The 20,903-nt window shown below is 38.8% G+C and overlaps 1 protein-coding gene across 50 annotated transcripts in view; it reads left to right on the forward strand.

Annotated features, from left to right (window-relative positions):
• The window catches only part of CEP170 (centrosomal protein 170), a 136,758-nt gene that overhangs the window by 20,438 nt on the left and 95,417 nt on the right, over positions 1–20,903 (forward strand). For all 50 annotated transcript variants that reach the window (XM_060396395.1, XM_060396399.1, XM_060396403.1 and 47 more), the window contains exon 2: positions 17,619–17,764. In XM_060396395.1, coding sequence (XP_060252378.1) covers positions 17,660–17,764 — 105 coding nt within the window. In that variant the 5' untranslated portion in view covers positions 17,619–17,659. The remainder of the gene's footprint in view (positions 1–17,618; positions 17,765–20,903) is intronic.

Genomic DNA, 20,903 nt, shown 5'->3' on the forward strand with positions numbered 1-20,903 from the left:
TTTGTTTTGTATTTAGATTATATATATATGTGATATCATACAGTATGCAGATGTCTTTCACTGACTTATTTCACTTCGCATAATATCTTCCAGGTCCATCCATGCTGGTGAAAATGGCAAAATTTTATTCTTTGTAATGGCTCAAGTAATATTTCATTCTATATAAGTATATATCCCACATCTTTTATTCGTTCATCTATTGATGGATGGACTCTTAGATTACTTCCATATCTGAAGCACTATAAGTAATGCTGCTCTGAACATTGAGGTATATATTTAATATATCTTTTGGAATTAGTGTTTTTATTTCCTTCTGATATATACTCAGGAATGGGATTGCTGGAGCCTATGGTAGTTCTCCACAGTTTATTGTGATCCACACAATCAAAGGCTTTGGCATAGTCAATAAAGCAGAAATAGAAGTTTTTTTAGAACTCTCTTGCTTTTTCGATGATCCAGCGAATGTTGGCAATTTCATCTCTGCTTCCTCTGCCTTTTCTAAAACCAGCTTGAACATCTGGAAGCTCACAGTTCATGTATTGCTGAAGCCTGGCTTGGAGAATTTTGAGCATTACTTTACTAGCGTGTGAGATGAGTGCAATTGTGCGGTAGTTTGAGCATTCTTTGCCTTTGCCTTTCTTTGGGATTTGAATGAAAACTGACCTTTTCCAGTCCTGTGGCCACTGCTGAGTTTTCCAAATTTGCTGGCATATTGAGTGCAGCACTTTCACAGCATCATCTTTTAGAATTTGAAACAGCTCCACTGGAATCCCATCACCTCCACTAGCTTTGTTCGTAGTGATGTTTTCTAAGGCCCACTTGACTTCACATTCCAGGATGTCTGGCTCTAGGTGAGTGATCATGCCATCATGATTATCTTGGTCGTGAAGATGCCTCTTGAGAAACCTATATGCAGGTCAGGAAGCAACAGTTAGAACTGGACTTGGAACAACAGACTGGTTCCAAATAGGAAAAGGAGTACGTCAAGGCTGTATATTGTCACCCTGCTGATTTAACTTATATGCAGAGTACATCATGAGAAACGCTGGGCTGGAAGAAGCATGAACTGGAATCAAGATTGCCAGGAGAAATATCAATAACCTCAGATATGCAGATGACACCACCCTTATGGCAGAAAGTGAAGAGAAACTAAAAAGCCTCTTGATGAAAGTAAAAGAGGAGAGTGAAAAAGTTGGCTTAAAGCTCAACATTCAGAAAACGAAGATCATGGCATCTGGTCCCATCGCTTCATGGGAAATAGATGGGGAAACAGTGGAAACAGTGTCAGACTTTATTTTTTGGGGCTCCAAAATCACTGCAGATGGTAACTGCAGCCATGAAATTAAAAGACGCTTACTCTTTGGAAGAAAAGTTATGACCAACCTAGACAGCATATTCAAAAGCAGAGACATTACTTTGATGACAAAGGTCCATCTAGTCGAGGCTAGGGTTTTCGAGGCTAGTGGTCATGTATGGATGTGAGAGTTGGAGTGTGAAGAAAGCTGAGCACCGAAGAATTGATGCTTTTGAACTGTGGTGTTGGAGAAGACTCTTGCGAGTCCCTTGGACTGCAAGGAGATCCAACCAGTCCGTTCTAAAGGAGATCAGCTCTGGGATTTCTTTGGAAGGAATGATGCTGAAGCTGAAGCTCCAGTACTTTGGCCACCTCATGCAAAGAGTTGACTCATTGGAAAAGACTCTGATGTTGGAGGGATTGGGGGCAGGAGGAGAAGGGGACGACAGAGGATGAGATGGCTGGATGGCATCACTGACTCGATGGACGTGAGTCTGAGTGAACTCCAGGAGTTGGTGATGGACAGGGAGGCCTGGCGTGCTGCGATTCATGGGGTCGCAAAGCGTCAGACACAACTCAGCGACTGAACTGAACTAAGTGTGAACAATATTATGCAAATAAAATGGACAACCCAGAAGAAATGGACAAATTCCCAGAAATACACAGTCGTCTCAATACTGAACTGGGAAGAAACAGAAAACAGTATCGGACCAATTACTAGATGAAACTGAATCAGTAATTTAAACAAACAAACAAACTCCAAACAAACAAAAGTTCAGGCCCAGATGGCTTCACAGGTGAATTCTAACAAATATTTAGAGGAGAGTTAACATATTCTTAAAGTATTCCAAAAAAGTGCAGAGGAAGGAGCTCTTCAAACCCATTTTATGAAGCCACAACACCGCAATAGCAAAACTAGACAAAGACAATCCAAAATAAAGAAAACTGCAGGCCAGTATCACTGATGAACCGGGATGCAAAACTTTTAAACAAGTTAGTAGCAAACCAAACTCAACAATATATCAAAAAGATTTTCAATGATTAAATGGGATTCACCCCAAGGGATGCAAGACTTTTCAATATCTGACAATCAGTTGTTTATGATAAAGGCCCTTCAGGAGGTGGGCACAGAAGGAAAATACCTCATCATAATGAAGGCCATATACGATAAACCTACAGCTAACATCATACTCAATGGAGAAAAGCAAAATGCATTTCTGTTAAGATCAGGAATAATACAAAGGTTCCCACTCTCAACACTTTTACCTAACATAGTATTGAAAGTCTTAGCCACAGCCATCAGGGAAGAAAAAGAAATACAGGGAACACAAACCAGAAAGGGAGAAGTAAAACTGTCACTGTTTGTAGATAAAGTGATAGTACACACAGAAAATCCTAAAGATGTCACCAGAAAACTACTGAAGTTTATTACTGAATTTGGTGAAACTGCAGTATACAAAATCAGTATACAGAAATCTGCAACATTTCTATATACTAATGATGAACGATCAGAAAGACAAGTTAAGAAAACAAGCTTATTTTTCATTGTATCAAAAAGAATTAAGTACTTTGGAATAAATTTAAGGAGGTGAAAGACTGATAATCAGAAAACTATAAAATATGGAAGAAAGAAATTGAAAATGGAAATACATGCTGTGTTCATGGATTGTAAGAATTAATACTATTAAAGTGTCCATAACACCAAAAGAAAATAATAACTAGAACAAATCTAAAAATTGTGTGGAAACACAAAGGACACTCAATAGCCCAAAAAAAATACTGGTAAAGAACAAAGCGGGCAGTCCTCATTTTCAGATCATACTATAAGGCTGCAGTAATCAAAACAGTATGGCACTGGCCTAAAGAGAGACACATACATCAGTGGAAAACGATAAAGAGTCCAGAAATTAGCCCACGTTTATATGGTGAATTAATCTATGACAAAGTAGGCAACAATGTACACGAGAGAAAAATTCCCTCTTCAATAAATGTTGATAACCTGGATGGCTACATGCAAAGCATTCAAATTGGATTACTCTCTCACATCATATACAAAAATAAACTGCAAATGGATTAAAGACTTAATTGTAAAGACTGAAGCCATAAAATCCCTGGAAAACATACGTATTACACTGTGACATGGACTTAGCAATGTCTTTTTGGATATCTCTCCTCAAGTAAGGGAAGCAAAACAAAAAAATAAACAAGTGTGATTATATCAAACTAAAATGTTGTTGCACTATGAAGAAAGCTATCAACAAAAAGAAAAGGCAGCCTGCTGAATGGGACAAGATATTTGCAAATTATGTACATGATAAAGGTTTAATATCCAAATTATGTATGTGATAATAGGCAAAAACACTCTAAGATTTCATGCAATTCGACATCAACAGGAACATGAAAGATGCTGAACGCTGCTAACCACCAAAAAAAAAAAAAAGGGAAAGTGAAACCACAATAAGATACCTCACACCTGTCAGCCTCACACCAGACTATCCTCAGGGGACCTTCCTGGTGGTCCACTGGTGAAGACTCCATGCTCCCAGTGCAGTGCACACAGGTTTGATCCCTGGTTGGGAACTAAGATTCCAAGCCACACACACACACAAAAGAATGGCTCTTATCAAAAAGACCAAAAATAGCAAATGATGGCAAAGATGTTAAGAAAAGGGAACTCAGCACAGACATTGAGAAAAGGGAACTGTTTTACTTGGTAAAACAGTATGGAAGTTCCTCTAAAAACTCAAAATAGAACTACCATTCAGTGCAGTTAAATCGCTCAGTCGTGTCCAACTTTTGCGACCCCATGAATCGCAGCACGCCAGACCTCCCTGTCCATCACCATCTGGAGTTCACTCAAACTCATGTCCATCGAGTCAGTGATGCCATCCAGCCATCTCACCCTCTGTTGTCCCCTTCTCCTCCTGCCCTCAATCCCTCCCAGCATCAGAGTCTTTTCCGATGAGTCAACTCTTTGCATGAGGTGGCCAAAGTACTGGAGCTTCAGCTTCAGCATCATTCCTTCCAAAGAAATCCCAGGGCTGATCTCCTTCAGAATGGACTGGTTGGATCTCCTTGCAGTCCAAGGGACTCTCAAGAGTCTTCTCCAACACCACAGTTCAAAAGCATCAATTCTTTGGTGCTCAGCTTTCTTCACAGTCCAACTTTCACATCCATACATGACCACTGGAAAAACCTTAGCCTTGATTAGACGGACCTTTGTTGGTTTCTCAAGAGGTCAGTCAGGTGGTCTGGTATTCCCATCTCTTTCAGAATTTTCCACAGTTTATTGTGATCCACACAGTCAAAGGCTTTGGCATAGTCAAGAAAGCAGAAGTAGATGTTTTTCTGGAACTCTCTTGCTTTTTCCATGATCCAGCGGATACTGGCAATTTGATCTCTGGTTCCTCTGCCTTTTCTAAAACCATCTTGAACATCTGGAAGCTCACGTTTCACGTATTGCTGAAGCCTGGTTTGGAGAATTTTGAGCATTACTTTACTAGCGTGTGAGGTGAGTGCAATTGTGTGGTAGTTTGAGCATTCTTTGGCATTCCCTTTCTTTGGGATTTGAATGAAAATGGACCTTTTCCAGTCCTGTGGCCACTGCTGAGTTTTCCAAATTTGCTGGCATATTGAGTGCAGCACTTTCATAGCATCATCTTCCAGGATTTGAAATAGCTCCACTGGAATTCCATCACCTCCACTAGCTTTGTTCATAGTGATGTTTTCTAAGGCCCACTTGACTTCACATTCCAGGATGTCTGGCTCTAGGTGAGTGATCACACCATGGTGATTATCCAGGTTGTGAAGATCTTTTTTGTACAGTTCTGTGTATTCTTGCCACCTCTTCTTAATATCTTCTGCTTCTGTTAGGTCCATACCATTTCTGTCCTTTATTGAGCCCATTTTGCATGAAATGTTCCCTTGGTATCTCTAATTTTCTTGAAGAGATCTCTTGTCTTTCCCATTCTGTTGTTTTCTTCTATTTCTTTGCATTGATCGATGAGGAAGGCTGTCTTATCTCTTCTTGCTATTTTTTGGAACTCTGGATTCAGATGCTTACATCTTTTTCCTTTTCTCCTTTGCTTTTGGCTTCTCTTCTTTACACAGCCATTTGTAAGGCCTCCTCAGACAGTCATTTTCCTTTTTTGCATTTCTTTTTCTTGGGGATGGTCTTGATCCCTGTCCCCTGTACAATGTCACGAACCTCCATCCATAGTTCATCAGGCACTCTATCCAATGTAGTCCCTTAAATCTATTTCTCACTTCCACTGTATAATCATAACGGATTTGATATATGTCATACCTGAATGGTCTAGTTGTTTTCCCTACTTTCTTCAATTTAAGTCTGAATTGTTCACAGTAATCTCTTATAATTCTTTGAGTTTCTGCATTATTGACTGTAACTTCTTTCTCATTTCTGATTTTATAATTCATGCCCTCTTTTTTCTTGATGAGTTTGGTTATAGGTTTATCAATTTTGTTTATCTTTTCAAAGAACTAGCTTTTAGTTTCATTAATCTTTTCTTTTCTTTTTTTTTTTTTAAAGTCTCTTTTTGTTTCTGCTGTGATCTTTATGATTTCTTTTCTTCTCCTAACTTTGGGTTTTGTTTTGCTGGCTTTTTTTTTTTTTGATAGTTGCTTTAGGCATAACGTTAGGTTGTTTGAGATCTTTTGTGTTTCCTGAGATAAACTTGTGTCACTATAAATTCCCATCTTTGAACTGCTTTTGCTGCAACTGAAACATTTTGGATCATTGTGTTTTCATTCTCACTGTCTGCAGGTATTTGGGGGTTTCTTCTTTAATTTTTTCAGTGATCCGTTGGTTGTTCAGTAGCACTTTGTGAAACCTCCATTAATTTGGGTTCTGTATATTTTTTCCCCCTTGTAGTTGATCCCTAATACGATATTGTTTTGGTGGAAAAGTGGCTTCATATGGTTTCCATTTCCTCAGAATTACTGAATCTTGTTTTGTGGCCTAGCATGTGATCTATCCTGAAGTATATTCCATATATACTTGAAAAGAATCTGTATTCTGTTGCTTTTGGATGGAGTGTTTCATATGTTGCTATTAAGTTCACCCAGTCTAATATATCGTTTAAGGTTAATATCTCCTTATTGATTTGTTGAGTGAATGACTGTTCATTGATTTAAGTGGAGTGATTAGTAAAAAATTAGAAAATATAAAAAAAAGAAACACAGCTGAAGTATGTATAACTGAAAATTTAAAATCCATTAGAACAACTTGGCAGCAGGTTATATGATACAGAGGAATAGTCAGCATACTGGCAGACAGAGTAGTGGCAGTCACACAAGATTAACAGAAAATAATTTAAATTTAAATTGAGGATAGTTTAAGAGACCACTGGCACAAAGTCAGGTGTAAAGACATTCACATTATAGGCTTCTTAAAAGGAGAAGAGAGAAAGGGACAAAGAACATATTTGAAGATACTGTAGCAGAAAACTTCCCTAACCTGGGAAAGGAAGCAGACATCTAGGTCCAGGACATACAGTGTTTCCAAAGAGGATCACCCAAAGTGGCCTACATCAATATATATTGTAATTAAAACAGCAAAAATTTAAAAATAAAGAGACTATTAAAAGCAGCAAGGGGATCAACAACAGTTACATACAAGGAACTGAGCTTCTGCAGGTGAGAAGAAAGTGACACAGTACATTTAAAGGGATGAAAGGGAAAAATCTACAACTCAGAAAAATCTACCAGACAAGATTCTAATTGAGATTTGATAGATCAAAATTTTACAAACAAGCAAAAGCTAAAAGAATTGAGCACCACCAAACCAGCTTTACAAGAACTTAAGTGATTCCTTTAAGCAAAAAAGAAAAGGCCACAGTTGGAAATAGTAATCTTTATTGTCTTCTTCTCTTCAGTTAGCTTTGGTTTTGGTTTCCTTAAAGTGTGCACTTAGATTATTGATTTGAGATCTTTTTTTTTTTGCTTTTTACAGTGGTTACAGCTATAACTGTAATTGTAACCTTCCTTATTAGGACTAGTTTTGAACAAATCTTATTCGCTTTTTATTCTGTGGTGTTTTCATTTGCTTTTTCTTTTTAATTCTTTTATGATTGCTGCTTTACTACGCATTGTCAAAGTGTGTCATTTAATTTTTGCCTATTGAGAATTTTCCAGTTTTACTTCCACTACTGATGAATGATTCCATTCGACTGTGATTAGACAAGTTGTTTCATACGTTTTCCATCTCTTTAAGTTCATTAAGACTTGTTGTACTCCTAACATTGTGTCCTGAAAATGTTCTTCGTGCACTTGAGAAAATGTGAAGAGTGAAGTGCTGCATCAGATTGGTTTCTGGTGTTGTAAAATCCTTTCTTCTGTCTAGTTGTTTTCCATGGTTGAAAGTGGAGTATTGTAGTCTTCAGCTGTTATTGTTCTACTGTCTATTTTTTCTTTTAATTTTATCTGTTTTTGCTTCATCTATTTCAGTGTTCTGTTGTTAGGTGTGTATGCTTCCAGTTTTTATATCCTATTGATATATTGAACCTTTTATCAATATATAATGTTCTTATCTGACATTGACATAGTCCTCTCAGCTTTGTTTTGATTACTATTTGCATGTAATTTCTTTATTGTGTGTTCCTTACACTGGCAGATTCTCTCATAGAAGGCATGAAGATGGACCCTTTTATTTTATCCAGTCTACTATTTTCTTCATTTTTGTAGGAGAATTTAATACATAGGTTTTATTAGGAAACACTTTGAAATACATATGTGTTTGAAGTTTTCCTTGTAGTAGCTTCTTTCCAAATTCATAAAGTTACAAAGAATATTTTTTAGCCATTTCGTTTAAGAGTACGGAAATATATTAGCATATCATATGTTGTTGGGAGGGATTGGGGGCAGGAGAAGAAGGAGACGACTGAGAATGAGATGGCTGGATGGCATCACTGACTCAATGGACGCGAGTCTGAGTGAACTCTGGGAGTTGGTGATGGATAGGGAGGCCTGGTGTGCTGCGATTCATGGGGTCGCAAAGAGTCGGACACAAATGAGCGATTGAACTGAACTGAACTGATTATATGTTGTTTGATGAACTATTATCCTCATTTGTCTAGGGATTGTCTGGAGGCATATCCACAGTTAAATTAACATAGTCGTGGAGTCTTTTCCCTCTTACTTTTTAGCTTCTATTGAATCACAGCTATTACTTGTAATAGTAATAGTACCTAACTTGAAATCTGAACTCAGTGCAATTAGAATGAAATAACCAAACTACAGATATGGAGAACAGATATTTTCATGGGAAATTCACTTAAGAGTAGCTAAATTTCTCGAGTCAATCTGCAGTTGAGTGTTATTTCAAAATTGTATGCTAAAAGAAACAGTTTTCAAGAAGTATTTTGAATAGGACCCCTGAAATTTTCTCACTTCCCATCCTCACTAATACAAAGAGGAGAGGAAGAGAAGTTGAGAAAGTTTTGGAAGAAGGGGAACTGTGGGAGGAAGAACTAAATAAACAAATGAATTCTTTTAGAATCTTGGAAAGGCTGGGGAATGTGACCTGCCTTGTATCTTAGTAGGCAGGGTGGACTGAAAACAAGGAAATTTGTTGAAAGTTCATATAAAAAACTATCAGGGCTTATTGCCCAAACCCCCATTCCCTTAGAAGTTGAGAGGTTTATTATCTCAAGATACTGTATCAGAGAGACTCCAAACATGTGACCATCAGGCATATTCAAGGGTAGGGTAAAGTGCTGTGCTTAAACAGGCAGATAACACAGACACTCTTCACACAGAATGGTGAGATTCTTCCCCCTCATTTCTGTCAACTTGACTTCTGCAACATCATCAGTGTGTTTTTGCCCACTATGAGAGGAGATTGGATGATTCTCCTGTGGGTAAACCGAACTGTTCCAGATGGTGGAAAAGTAAACTGTAGATGTTGACCCTTTCCACCCAAAAAAGTGAGCTTCAGTTCAGTTCAGTTCAGTTCAGTTGCTCAGTCATGTCTGACTCTTTGTGACCCCATGAATCGCAGCACGCCAGGCCTCCCTGTCCATCACCATCTCCCGGAGTTCACTCAGACTCACGTCCATCGAGTCAGTGATGCCATCCAGCCATCTCATCCTCGGTCGTCCCCTTCTCCTCCTGCCTCCAATCCCTTCCAGCATCAGAGTCTTTCCCAATGAGTCAACTCTTCGCATGAGGTGGCCAAAGTACTGGAGCTTCAGCTTCAGCATCATTCTTTCCAAAGAAATCCCAGGGCTGATCTCCTTCAGAATGGACTGGTTGGATCTCCTTGCAGTCCAAGGGACTCTCAAGAGTCTTCTCCAACACCACGGTTCAAAAGCATCAGTTCTTCAGTGCTCAGCCTTCTTCACAGTCCAGCTCTCACATCCATACACGACCACAGGAAAAACCATAGCCTTGACTAGACGGACCTTAGTTGGCAAAGTAATGTCTCTGCTTTTGAATATGCTATCTAGGTTGGTCATAGCTTTTCTCCCAAGGAGTAAGCGTCTTTCTTCTTCTATTTCTGGATTCTCTCATTTTTGTATTTTTGTTAAAATAAGCTCCCTTTACCTACAGTTTGTAGTTCTGTAATACATCACAGCCTTAGGTTTAATTATACAAATAGATGTTACCATTCTGAGATGAAGAAACTGGGGAAAGGGAACAACTTCAACAAAAATTTCATTTGCGTATTTTTAGAAATAAATGTATTGGGTTGTCATTCTACTGTTGAAAGACCTTTTATTTCAGTAAATTATACTCATCTTTTGTGCATTATAGTCAATCTGCAAATGTCTCAATGACTCAAAACGACAGTAATTTTAGTATTGTTCATGTATCTGCTCTTGGTGGTTGAATGATACACTTGAGGGCGTGCTTCAAGTTCCGTGTTGGATCTGTATCTGTTCTACATGTCTTTCATTCTTCCTGAACCAATGGGCTAGCCAGGGCATGTTCTTTTTCTGGTGAAGGCAGAGGTACAAGAGATCAAATCCAGTTGCCCACGCATATTTTAGTCTTCATTTGCATCACAGCTGTTAACATCACCCCATTGGCCAAAACAAGTTATGAAGCATAGCCCAGAGTTATAGAGAGGGAAATTATAACTGAAACAGTGCACCTCAGATTAGGCCTTGAACCCACATGCTGGGACTCAAATTCCCAGGCAAAACCCTAATAAAAACTTGAACCCATGGTCAGTTAATCAGAATCAGTCACCTTGCATCTGGACTTACTGAGGCTCAGGTTCATTGTGTCTCAGCACACAAGTGATAGGCAAGAAGTAGTTTTATTAACATAAAGCACTTGTGAGAGATACAAGTGGGCAGGTGAGGAAGCTCTGTCCCGAGGATCAAGAAGACTAAAATTTTATAATCAAAGGAAAGTTAAAGAGAGGACAAAGACCACCTTCTTCAAGAAGATATCAGACTCACATCACCAGCGCCTCCTTCATTTTGGGCAGGAGAGGGTCTGACCCTGTGAGCTCAGCTAGGATTATCACAGCATTTATTCGGATCAGTAGAAGAGTGGTGACATTTTTCTCTCACCTGATGGCCTGGGCACATCTTGTGCTTTTATTTATGGCTTTATAGTTAAGTAAGGCTGCTTCCTCCCATGATGTTCCAGTAGCTTTCTTGAGTGATCATTAACGTACAGTGGTCTCCCAAAGTTTCCTAGGTTTCCCTCTCTGTCTGTAGTCCTTTGCTGGGACTTCAGTAAGTACCTGTGTATCTATCCTATTCTATCCTTATCACCACCTTTAACTGGAGGAATTATAAAGTCATAGAGCAAAGGTTATAGTTTATGGTTGGACTTGAGTATGTAAGAAGGTCTGGGACTATAATCTTTGTGAAGGTCAGTGGTCCTCCATACTATTGAGTCTTTAGATTTCCAGTATGACCTAAAGACTGTGCTTTGAGAAAGTGTTTCAGGAAGTTTAATCAGTGATCCATTAAATGGACTCTTCAGAATTGAAATATGTATGAATTAAAGGTTGTAGTATTTTTGATTTTATGAATAAGTTACAAGGCATTTTATATTGCCATAATTTTTCCCTAAAATGTTTCTTTAAGTGAGTAATTTTAGAGCATTGACATGAAAGATATGCAATGTATGATTATTGTTTAGTTGATGTATTTTGATAATGGGTGGATCTGATGATGGGTCTGGCTGATACCAGACCACCATACCTGCCTCCTGAGAAATATGTATGCAGGTCAAGCATCAACAGTTAAAACCAGACATGGAACAATGGACTAGTTCAAAATTGGTAAAGGAGTATGTCAAGGCTGTATATTGTAACTCCGCTTATTTAACTTATATGCAGAGTATATAATGAGAAATGCTATGGTGTATGAGAGGCACAAGATGGAATCAAGATTGCTGGGAGAAATATCAATAACCTCAGATATGCAGATGACACCACCCTTATGGTAGAACGTGAAGAGGAACTAAAGAGCCTCTTGATGAAAGTGAAAGAGGAGAGTGACAAAGCTGCCTTAAAGCTCAACATTCAAAAAACAAAGATCATGGTATCTGGTCCCATCACTTCATGGCAAATAGATGGAGAAACAATGGAAATAGGAGAGACTTTATTTTATTGGGCTCCAAAATCACTGCACATGGTGACTGCAGCTATGAAATGAAAAGACGCTTGCTCCTTGGGAGAAAAAGTATGATCAATGTAAACAGCATATTTAAAAAGCAGAGACATTACTTTGCTGACGAAGGTCTGTCTAGTCAAAGCTACGGTTTTCCCAGTAGTCATGTATGGATGTGAGAGTTGGATCATAAAGAAGAGAGCACTGAAGAATTGATCGTTTTGAACTGTGGTGTTGGAGAAGACTCTTGAGAGTCCCTTGGACTGCAAGGAGATCCAGTTAGTCCATCCTAAAGGAAATCAATCCTGAATATTCATTGAAAGGACTGAATGTGAAGCTGAAACTCCTATACTTTGGCCAGCTGATGAGAAGAACTGACTCGTTGAAAAAGACCTTGCTGCTGGAAAGGATTGAAGGCAGGAAGAGAAGGGGATGACAGAGGATAAGATGGTTTATGGCATCACCAACTTGATGGACATGAGTTTGAGTAAGCTTCAGGAGTTGGTGATGGACAGGAAAGCCTGGCGTGCTGCCGTCCATGAGGTCACAAAGAGTCGGACATGACTGAGCAACTGAACCGAACTGAACTGATCACATCTATACGCGACTACTGGAAAAACCATAGATTTGATTATACGGACTTTTGTCAGCAAAGTAGTGTTTCTGCTTTTTAATACACTATCTAGGTTTGTCGTAGCTTTTCTTCCAAGAAGTAAGCATCTTTTAGTTTCATGGCTGCAGTCACTGTGTACAGTGATTTTGGAGCCCAAGAAAGAAGTCTGTCACTGTTGCCATTGGTTCCCCACCTATTTGCCATGAATTGATGGGACCAGATGCCATAATCTTCTTTTTTTGAATGTCACGGTTTAAGCCAGCTTTTTCACTCTCTCCTTTCACCTTTACCAAGAGGCTCTTTAGTTCCTCTTCGCTTTCTGCCATAAGGGTGGTGTCATCTGCATATCTGAGGTTATTGATATTTCTCCTGGCAATCTTATTTCCAGCTTGTGCTCTTTTCAGCCTGGCATTATGCATGATGTACTCTGCATATAAGTTAAATAAAGCAGGGTAACAATATACACCCTGCTTGAAGTACTTGTTCCCAATTTTGAACCAGTCCATTGTTCCATGTCCAGTTCTAACTGTTGCTTCTTGACCTGCATACATTTTTCTCAGGAGGCAGGTTAGATGGCCTGGTAGTCCCATCTCTTTAAGAATTTTCCGTAGTTTGTTGTGATCCACACAGCCAAAGTCTTTTGCATAGTCAATGAAGCAGAAGTAGATGTTTTTCTGGAATTCCCTTGCTTTTTCTATGACCCAGTGGATGCTGGCAATTTGATCTCTAGTTCCTCTGCCTTTTCTAAATCCAGCTTGTACATCTGGAAGTTCTTTTTCACATTCTGTTGAAGCCTGGCTTGAAGGATTTTGGGTGTTACCTTGCTAGCATGTGAAATGAATGTGATTGTGCGGTAGTTTGGACATTCTTTGGCATTACTCTTCTTTGGGATTGAAATGAAAACTGACCTTTTGCAATCCTGTGGCCACTGCTGAGTTTTTCAGATTTATATAAAATTTTATTTTATATAGTTATGTACTTACCTGGGCTTCCCCAGTGGCTCAGGCAGTAGAGAATCTGCCTTCAATTCAGGAGACCGAGGTTCAGTCCTTGGGTTGGGAACATCCCCTTGAGAAGGGAATGGCAACCCACTCCAGTGTTCTTGCCTGGGAAATCCCATGGACCAAGGAGCCTGGTGGGCTGCAGTCTATGAAGTCGCAAGAGTTGGACACGACTAGTGACTAACGCTTGACATATGAAATGCTAAAAACCATTTTGAGAGAAAGTACACAGATGAATGCTTCCTGCTGGCTCAGTGGTAAAGAACCTGCCTGCCAATGCAGGAGATGCAGGTGTGATACCTGGATCAGCAGGATCTCTTGGAGAAGGAAATGGCAGCCCACTCTGGTATTCTTGCCTGGGAAATTCCATGGACAGAGGGTCCTGAGGGCTACAGTTCATGGAATCACAAAGAGTTGGCCACAACTTGACAGCTGAGCTTGCACGCATGCAGACAGATGAATAGAAGACTACCAGCAACATCTGCATCAAGGAGTTAGGGGAATGGAAGGTTTAAGAATCCACATAAATTGACCATATTAATTTAATAAACTCAAAGGAGAATAGGACTTAATAGTTTTCACTTTGCAGAAAATTGTTTGCTTATTTTGATGAAACGCATGGTTTCATGTATGAGTAGACAAATTCATAACATAACAAGGTTTTTACTTTAACATAAAAGTCCACATTTTAAAGGATTTTCTTTTAATATATAGATGCGTTTCTTATTGCAGAATGTTTCATTTCATTGTTTTGTGGTATAAAGTGAAAGTAAAAGTCACTCAGTTGGGTCCAACTCTTTGCGACCCCATGAACTGTAAGGTCAGAATACTAGAGTGGGTAGCCTTTCCCTTCTGCAGGGAATCTTCCCAACCCAGGGATCGAACCAGGTCTCCCTCATTGTAGGCGGATTCTTTACCAGCTGAGCCATAAGGTTTGTTGCTCATTAAATCGTGAATCTGAGTGAACTCCGGGAGTTGGTGTTGGACAGGGAGGCCTGGCGTGCTGCGATTCATGGGGTCACAAAGAGTCGGACACGACTGAGTGACTGAACTGAACTGAAATTATACGAGAATGTATCATTTCACAGGAAAAATATTTATAAGTAGTAGTCTTTGATCCATAAGAAAAAAGCTGTCATGTAGACACTATCCTTGTTTCAATTTTACGCAAGAGGAAACTAAGGGACACGGAGTAAGTAACTTGCCCAAGGTCATGCAGAAATAACTGTAGAACCAGGAGTGTCTGACTCTGAAATTTATGCTCTTAATGACATAGTCACATCCTCCAAGACAGTAGTTACTGAAGCTCAGTCAATAGGCCTCTGGGAGTCCCTGAAACCATTTCAAGGGTCGTGAAGTCAAAACTGTTTTCTTAATATTATCAAAGCATTATTTGCCTTTTTTATTGTATGGACCTTTGAATTGATATGAAAAACAATGCTGGCTAAGGCTGCTACTTCCTTAGTGAAGGCATTGGCATCCTACTGTGCTAATAGCAGTCATATTCTTCACTGCCATGCACTGGAAAGTAAGAAAAAAAAGCCGGTTTCACTAAAGAAAGTCCTGGATAAAGTGTTAAAAAATATCAAGTCTAATAAATCTTGACCTTTGAATCATCATCTTTTTAATGTTCTGTGTGACTGAATGGAACTACACGTAAAGCACTTTTTTTCTGTGTACCAAGTGCCATGGTTGTCCCAAGAAAAGCATTTGTGTTATTGTCTGAGTTGTGAGCTGAACTAGCCAGTTGTTTCACAGAACACTAGTTTTACTTGAAATAATGACTGGCAGACAAATTACGGTTTTGCAGACTTGAGTATTTGGTAGACAGTATAAACCTGTCACTTTAAGGAGAAGAATTAAGTGGTTTTTGACAGGAAAATTAGGCTTTCAAGAGAAAATTAGATTTTTAGGAACTTGATTCTGCTGCTTCACAACTGCCCAGAACCTAGGGACTTTTCTGATGAGATGAATGATGATATTAAACGAATGTGATATTTTTAAATAGTATAGTAAAATGTATCATCACTTGGAAGATCTGTGTAACTTAGGGAACCAGTGTTTTTCAAGTGATCAATGCATGAAGTTACAAAATCCCTTCAAAGCAGAAAATGGATTCTCATGTTAAAATGTATGGGCAGTTTCAGATTCCATATTGTAAATAACATTCAAGAAATTACCACCTGGGAAGTTTTGTTGTAGTATTGAAGAAAACCGTCTTCAGTTATTTAGAAAGACTATTAAATTTACCATTTCCCACTAGTTATCTGGGATTAAGTATGAAGTTAAGTTTTTAAATATTTCAAGTTAAACAGATTGAATTCAGAGCAGATATGAAAATCTTCTATTAAATCAGACCTTAAAGATTTGATTTTAAAAAATGTATAATGGTATTATTCTCACTAATTTGGGGGGAAGTATAATTAGTCTTCATAAAATATTAGCTATTGTTCTGTAAAATTGATTTATCAGTAATTTTAAAATGAATTAATTCATACCAGTTTCTCCATTTTTATTTCTAATATGATGAATATTAATATATCTAATCCATGTAAACAAAATGTTCTTTAGGGTCTTTTTTTTTTCCTGAGTGTAGAAGAATCTCAAGGACAAAAAGTTTAGGAACTGCTGCTCTAGGAAAAATGTTTAGAAAGTTGTTTTTCAGTCACCATGGACTGAAGCATACCAAGCTGCTTTGTCCTCCACTGTCTCTTAGAGTTTGCTCAAACTCATGTCCTTTGAGTAGGTGATGCTGTCTAATCATCTCATCCTCTGCCACCCCCTTCTCCTGTTGCCTTTAGTCTTTCCCAGCATCAGGTTCTTTTCCAAAGAGTCAGCTCTTTGCATCAGGTGGCCAAAGTATTGGAGTTTCAGTTTCAGCATCAGTCCTTCCAGTGAATATTCAGAGTTGATTTCCTTTAAGATTGACTGGTTTGATCTTGCAGTCCAAGGGACTCTCAATAGTCTTCTCCAGCACTACAATTCAAAACCATCAATTCTTTAATGTTCAACCTTCTCTTTATGGTCCAGCTTTCACATCTGTACATGACTACTGGAATAAACCATAGTTTTTACTATATGGACCTTTGTTGGCAAAGTGATGTCTCTGCTTTTTAGTATGCTATCTAGGGCTTCTTTGGTGGCTCAGATGGTAAAAAAATCTGCCTGCAGTACAGGAGACCTGGGTTTTATCCCTTTGGGGGAAGATCCTCTGGAGGAGGGCAGCCCCCTCCAGTATTCTTGCTTGGAGAATCCCATGGACAGAGGAGCCTGGCGGCCTGCAGTCCATGGGGTTGCAAAGAGTTGGAGCGACTAAGCACAGCACAGGTTTGTCATAGCTTTCCTTCCAAGGAGCAAACATCTTTGAATTTCATGGATGTAGCCACTGTCCACAGTGATTTCAGAGCCCAAGAAAATAAAATCTGTCATTGTTTCTACTTTTCCCCCTTCTGTTTGCTATGAAATGATTGGACCAGATGCCATCATCTTTAGTTTTTTAATGTTAAGCTTCAAGCTAGCTTTTTCACTCTCCTCTTTCACCCTCATCAAGAGGCTTTTTGGTTCCTCTTCTCTTTCTGCCATTAGAGTGGTAAAAATACAGTACATAAATTGCATACTTTTGAAAGAGCATTGAATGGTCTACACTGATAGTGAAGCAGTTTCTTTGTTGTCCCTTGTTAGCTCTTAGTTATCAAATATATTCATTTGAATTGAGTCTGTCTTTCTCAAATCATTTGTAATTTAGACACTTATTTGTATAATATTGTAATATTGCTAGCATTTACTGAGGTTAACATTATACAAATGTGATCATTTACTTGAGAATTGTAGACCTTTATAAGCTATGCTCAAAGCCTTTCAGACGTATGATAAATGTTACTAGTTTACTGCCTAATTGACTGTTGTTGTTTTTTTTAACTGACCTCTTATTGGAGTTTGTGGACTTTTGAGAATATATTAGATATGTTTTCTTCCTGGGAACTGTGGACTGTCTATTTATTTAGTCAGGTGTAAATGTTGAGTGCAATTCTATTCCAAGGCCTACTTACAGGGTTTGGTGAATAGATACCGAAATCAAAAATATCTGAATGTGTGCTTTTCTAAATCTCTCTCTTCAGGATGACGTAGCTTTCCCAAAGACTTAGAAGCTAAACAGAAAATGAGCTTAACATCCTGGTTTTTGGTGAGCAGTGGAGGCACTCGCCACAGGCTGCCACGAGAAATGATTTTTGTTGGAAGAGATGACTGTGAGCTCATGTTGCAGGTAATTGCATCCACCTTCTATGTCTACTCAAAACCTGAAATTGTTATGAAGTATTTTTCTACTCCTTTGAACAGCAACACTACTTTCCTACTTTGAACTTCGAACTTTCCAACTCTCCCTCTTTAAACTCTAGCTACTAGTTTAATTTTCTTCCTCTTGTACCATTTAAAAATAAGTTCTAAGTCTTGGAGATTATATATTAAAAAATGAGAACTTTTATTTTTAAGAAGTTTCACATTATGCACTCTTAACACGCAAGTGATAATTTTATCTCCATGTAAGTGTACTAATTCATAAAATTAGCATAGCGTGAAGTAAAACTGAATTTTATTCCTGGGTAGTTGATTGATACTGGAAGTAATCTGTTTCTTTTAGAGATATTCATGTTTATTCATTATATCTTCTAGTAGTTTGAGCATGCAGGTTGTTGGTATTTAAAACTGAATTATGTTTAAAGGTGTGCGCATGCTCAGTCATGTCCCAACTCTGCAACCCCATAGACTATAGCCCACCAGACTCCTCTGTCCATGGAAATTTTCCGGGCAAGAATACTGGAGTGGGTTGCCATTTCCTTTTCCAAGGGATCTTCCCGACGCAGGAATCAAAAACATGTCTCTTAGGTCTCCTGCATTGTCAGACAGATTCTTTACCACTGTGACACTTGGGGAGCCCCATTTTAAAGCAGTTACTTTTCAAACACATTTTTAAGATATTTTTGAGCAAAGTAATTAGCGAAAATGATCCCCAAGTTTTTGAGAACTTTGTTAATTTAATAGATCCTGACAGTCTAGAATAAAGTCTTATCCAATTGCTCTCCCTGCTTTTATGGATTAAAAACTGTAAACAAGTGCTTAGAATAGAGATGTTTATTGTGTTAACCCAGTGGTTCTCAATTGGGATGATCCTGCCTCTCCTAACTTTTCCAAAAGATATTCGCAATATTTGGAGACATTTTGATTGTCATCCATGGTGGAGGATTGGAAGTGATCGCTGCTGACATTCAGTAGGCAAAGGTCAAGGGGGTTTGCTAAACATCCTACAGTATATGAAGTACTTCTTCATACCTCCTCTGTTACCACTGAACACACACAACAAAAAATTATTTGCTCAAAAATATCAGTAGTGCTGAGACTGAGAAAACCTTCATTATCCCCAGAAAAGTCAGATTTGCATATATTTATATACATTTTTATGTATACATTTTTACTTTAAGAATTTATTTTATAGTTTTGAGACAGTAAAAGTAAAGGCACTATAGAGCTATATGAATCACATGTTTAATGATACCTTAATTAAACAAATTTAGTGAGAGAAATAGAACAGTACAAAGATTTTCTGGGCTTCTCAGTGCGATGGAGTGGTGAGACTAGCAACTAAGAAGAAGGCAGTAATGATTCTGTTTGGATATAGGCCACTTGTAACTGAAACATACTTAAGGTTCAAATTGGGTAGAACTCATTCTTTAGAGAGTGGAAGAGGTTGTTTCTATGTGGCATTTGTCTTGAACCAGCATAGCAATATCTTAAGAAATATGGGAATCGCTGTTTAGGAACGTACAGGATAAATCTCTTCTTACACTTACATGGAGATAAGATTAAAAGACATGACTGGTGAGGTGTCTGTGTCTTGGTTTACATGTAACAAATGTAGGTTATCTGACAATTAGTCAGGTGGAGGGAGGAAACTGAGAGTCCAAGGAGACCAAGGCACGATCCAGTATCAGAGAGGAAAGAGCCACACAGAGAAAGAACTCTGCAGAGAATTACCCTTGAGTGTGTGATTGAGTGGGACTTCTCTGATGGCTCACTGGGTGAAGAATCCGCCTGCAGTACAGGAGACACAGGAGACATAGGTTCATTCCCTGGGTCAGGAAGATCCCCTGGAGGAAGAAATGGCAACCCACTCCAGTATTCTTGCCTGAGAAATTCCATGGATAGAGGAGCCTGGTAGACTGCAGTCCAAAGGGTCACAAATCAGACAGGACTGAGCGACTAAACGCACACACATGTGATTGAGTACTGATCAGCACACATGTGTGAAGAAACTCCCCAAGGGCAGGGGAAACAAAACTCAAAAAGTTTAGAGTTAACAGTAGTTGGCACTAACAGGGTTAGAAATGATTCCTATTTCTAACAGCCAGATTGGAGATCCTCATAATTCACAGGGCATTGGTCTCTACCCCTCTGTATTGGGGAAATAATTAATGTTAGTCTGAGTTCTACTCTTATCTAAAAATATTAAAAACAACTAATCTCAAAAATATACAAGCAACTTATGCAGCTCAATTCCAGAAAAATAAACGACCCAATCAAAAAATGGGCCAAAGAACTAAATAGACATTTCTCCAAAGAAGACATACGGATGGCTAACAAACACATGAAAAGATGCTCAACATCACTCATTATTAGAGAAATGCAAATCAAAACCACAATGAGGTACCACTTCACACCAGTCAGAATGGCTGCGATCCAAAAATCTGCAAGCAATAAATGCTGGAGAGGGTGTGGAGAAAAGGGAACCCTCCTACACTGTTGGTGGGAATGCAAACTAGTACAGCCAGTATGGAGAAAAGTGTGGAGATTCCTTAAAAATTGCAAATAGAGCTGCCTTATGACCCAGCAATCCCACTTCTGGGCATACACACCGAGGAAACCAGAATTGAAAGAGACACATGTACCCCAATGTTCATCGCAGCACTGTTTATAATAGCCAGGACATGGAAACAACCTAGATGTCCATCAGCAGATGAATGGATAAGAAAGCTGTGGTACATATACACAATGGAGTATTACTCAGCCGTTAAAAAAGAATTCATTTGAATCAGTTCTGATGAGATGGATGAAACTGGAGCCGATTATACAGAGTGAAGTAAGCCAGAAAGAAAAACACCAATACAGTATACTAACACATATATATGGAATTTAGGAAGATGGCAATGACGACCCTGTATGCAAGACAGGGAAAGAGACACAGATGTGTATAACGGACTTTTAGACTCAGAGGGAGAGGGAGAGGGTGGGATGATTTGGGAGAATGACATTCTAACATGTATACTATCATGTAAGAATTGAATCGCCAGTCTATGTCTGACGCAGGATGCAGCATGCTTGGGGCTGGTGCATGGGGATGACCCAGAGAG

Source organism: Ovis aries, chromosome 12 (genome assembly GCF_016772045.2).
Source record: "Ovis aries strain OAR_USU_Benz2616 breed Rambouillet chromosome 12, ARS-UI_Ramb_v3.0, whole genome shotgun sequence".
In the NCBI taxonomy this organism is placed as follows: Eukaryota; Metazoa; Chordata; class Mammalia; order Artiodactyla; family Bovidae; genus Ovis; species Ovis aries.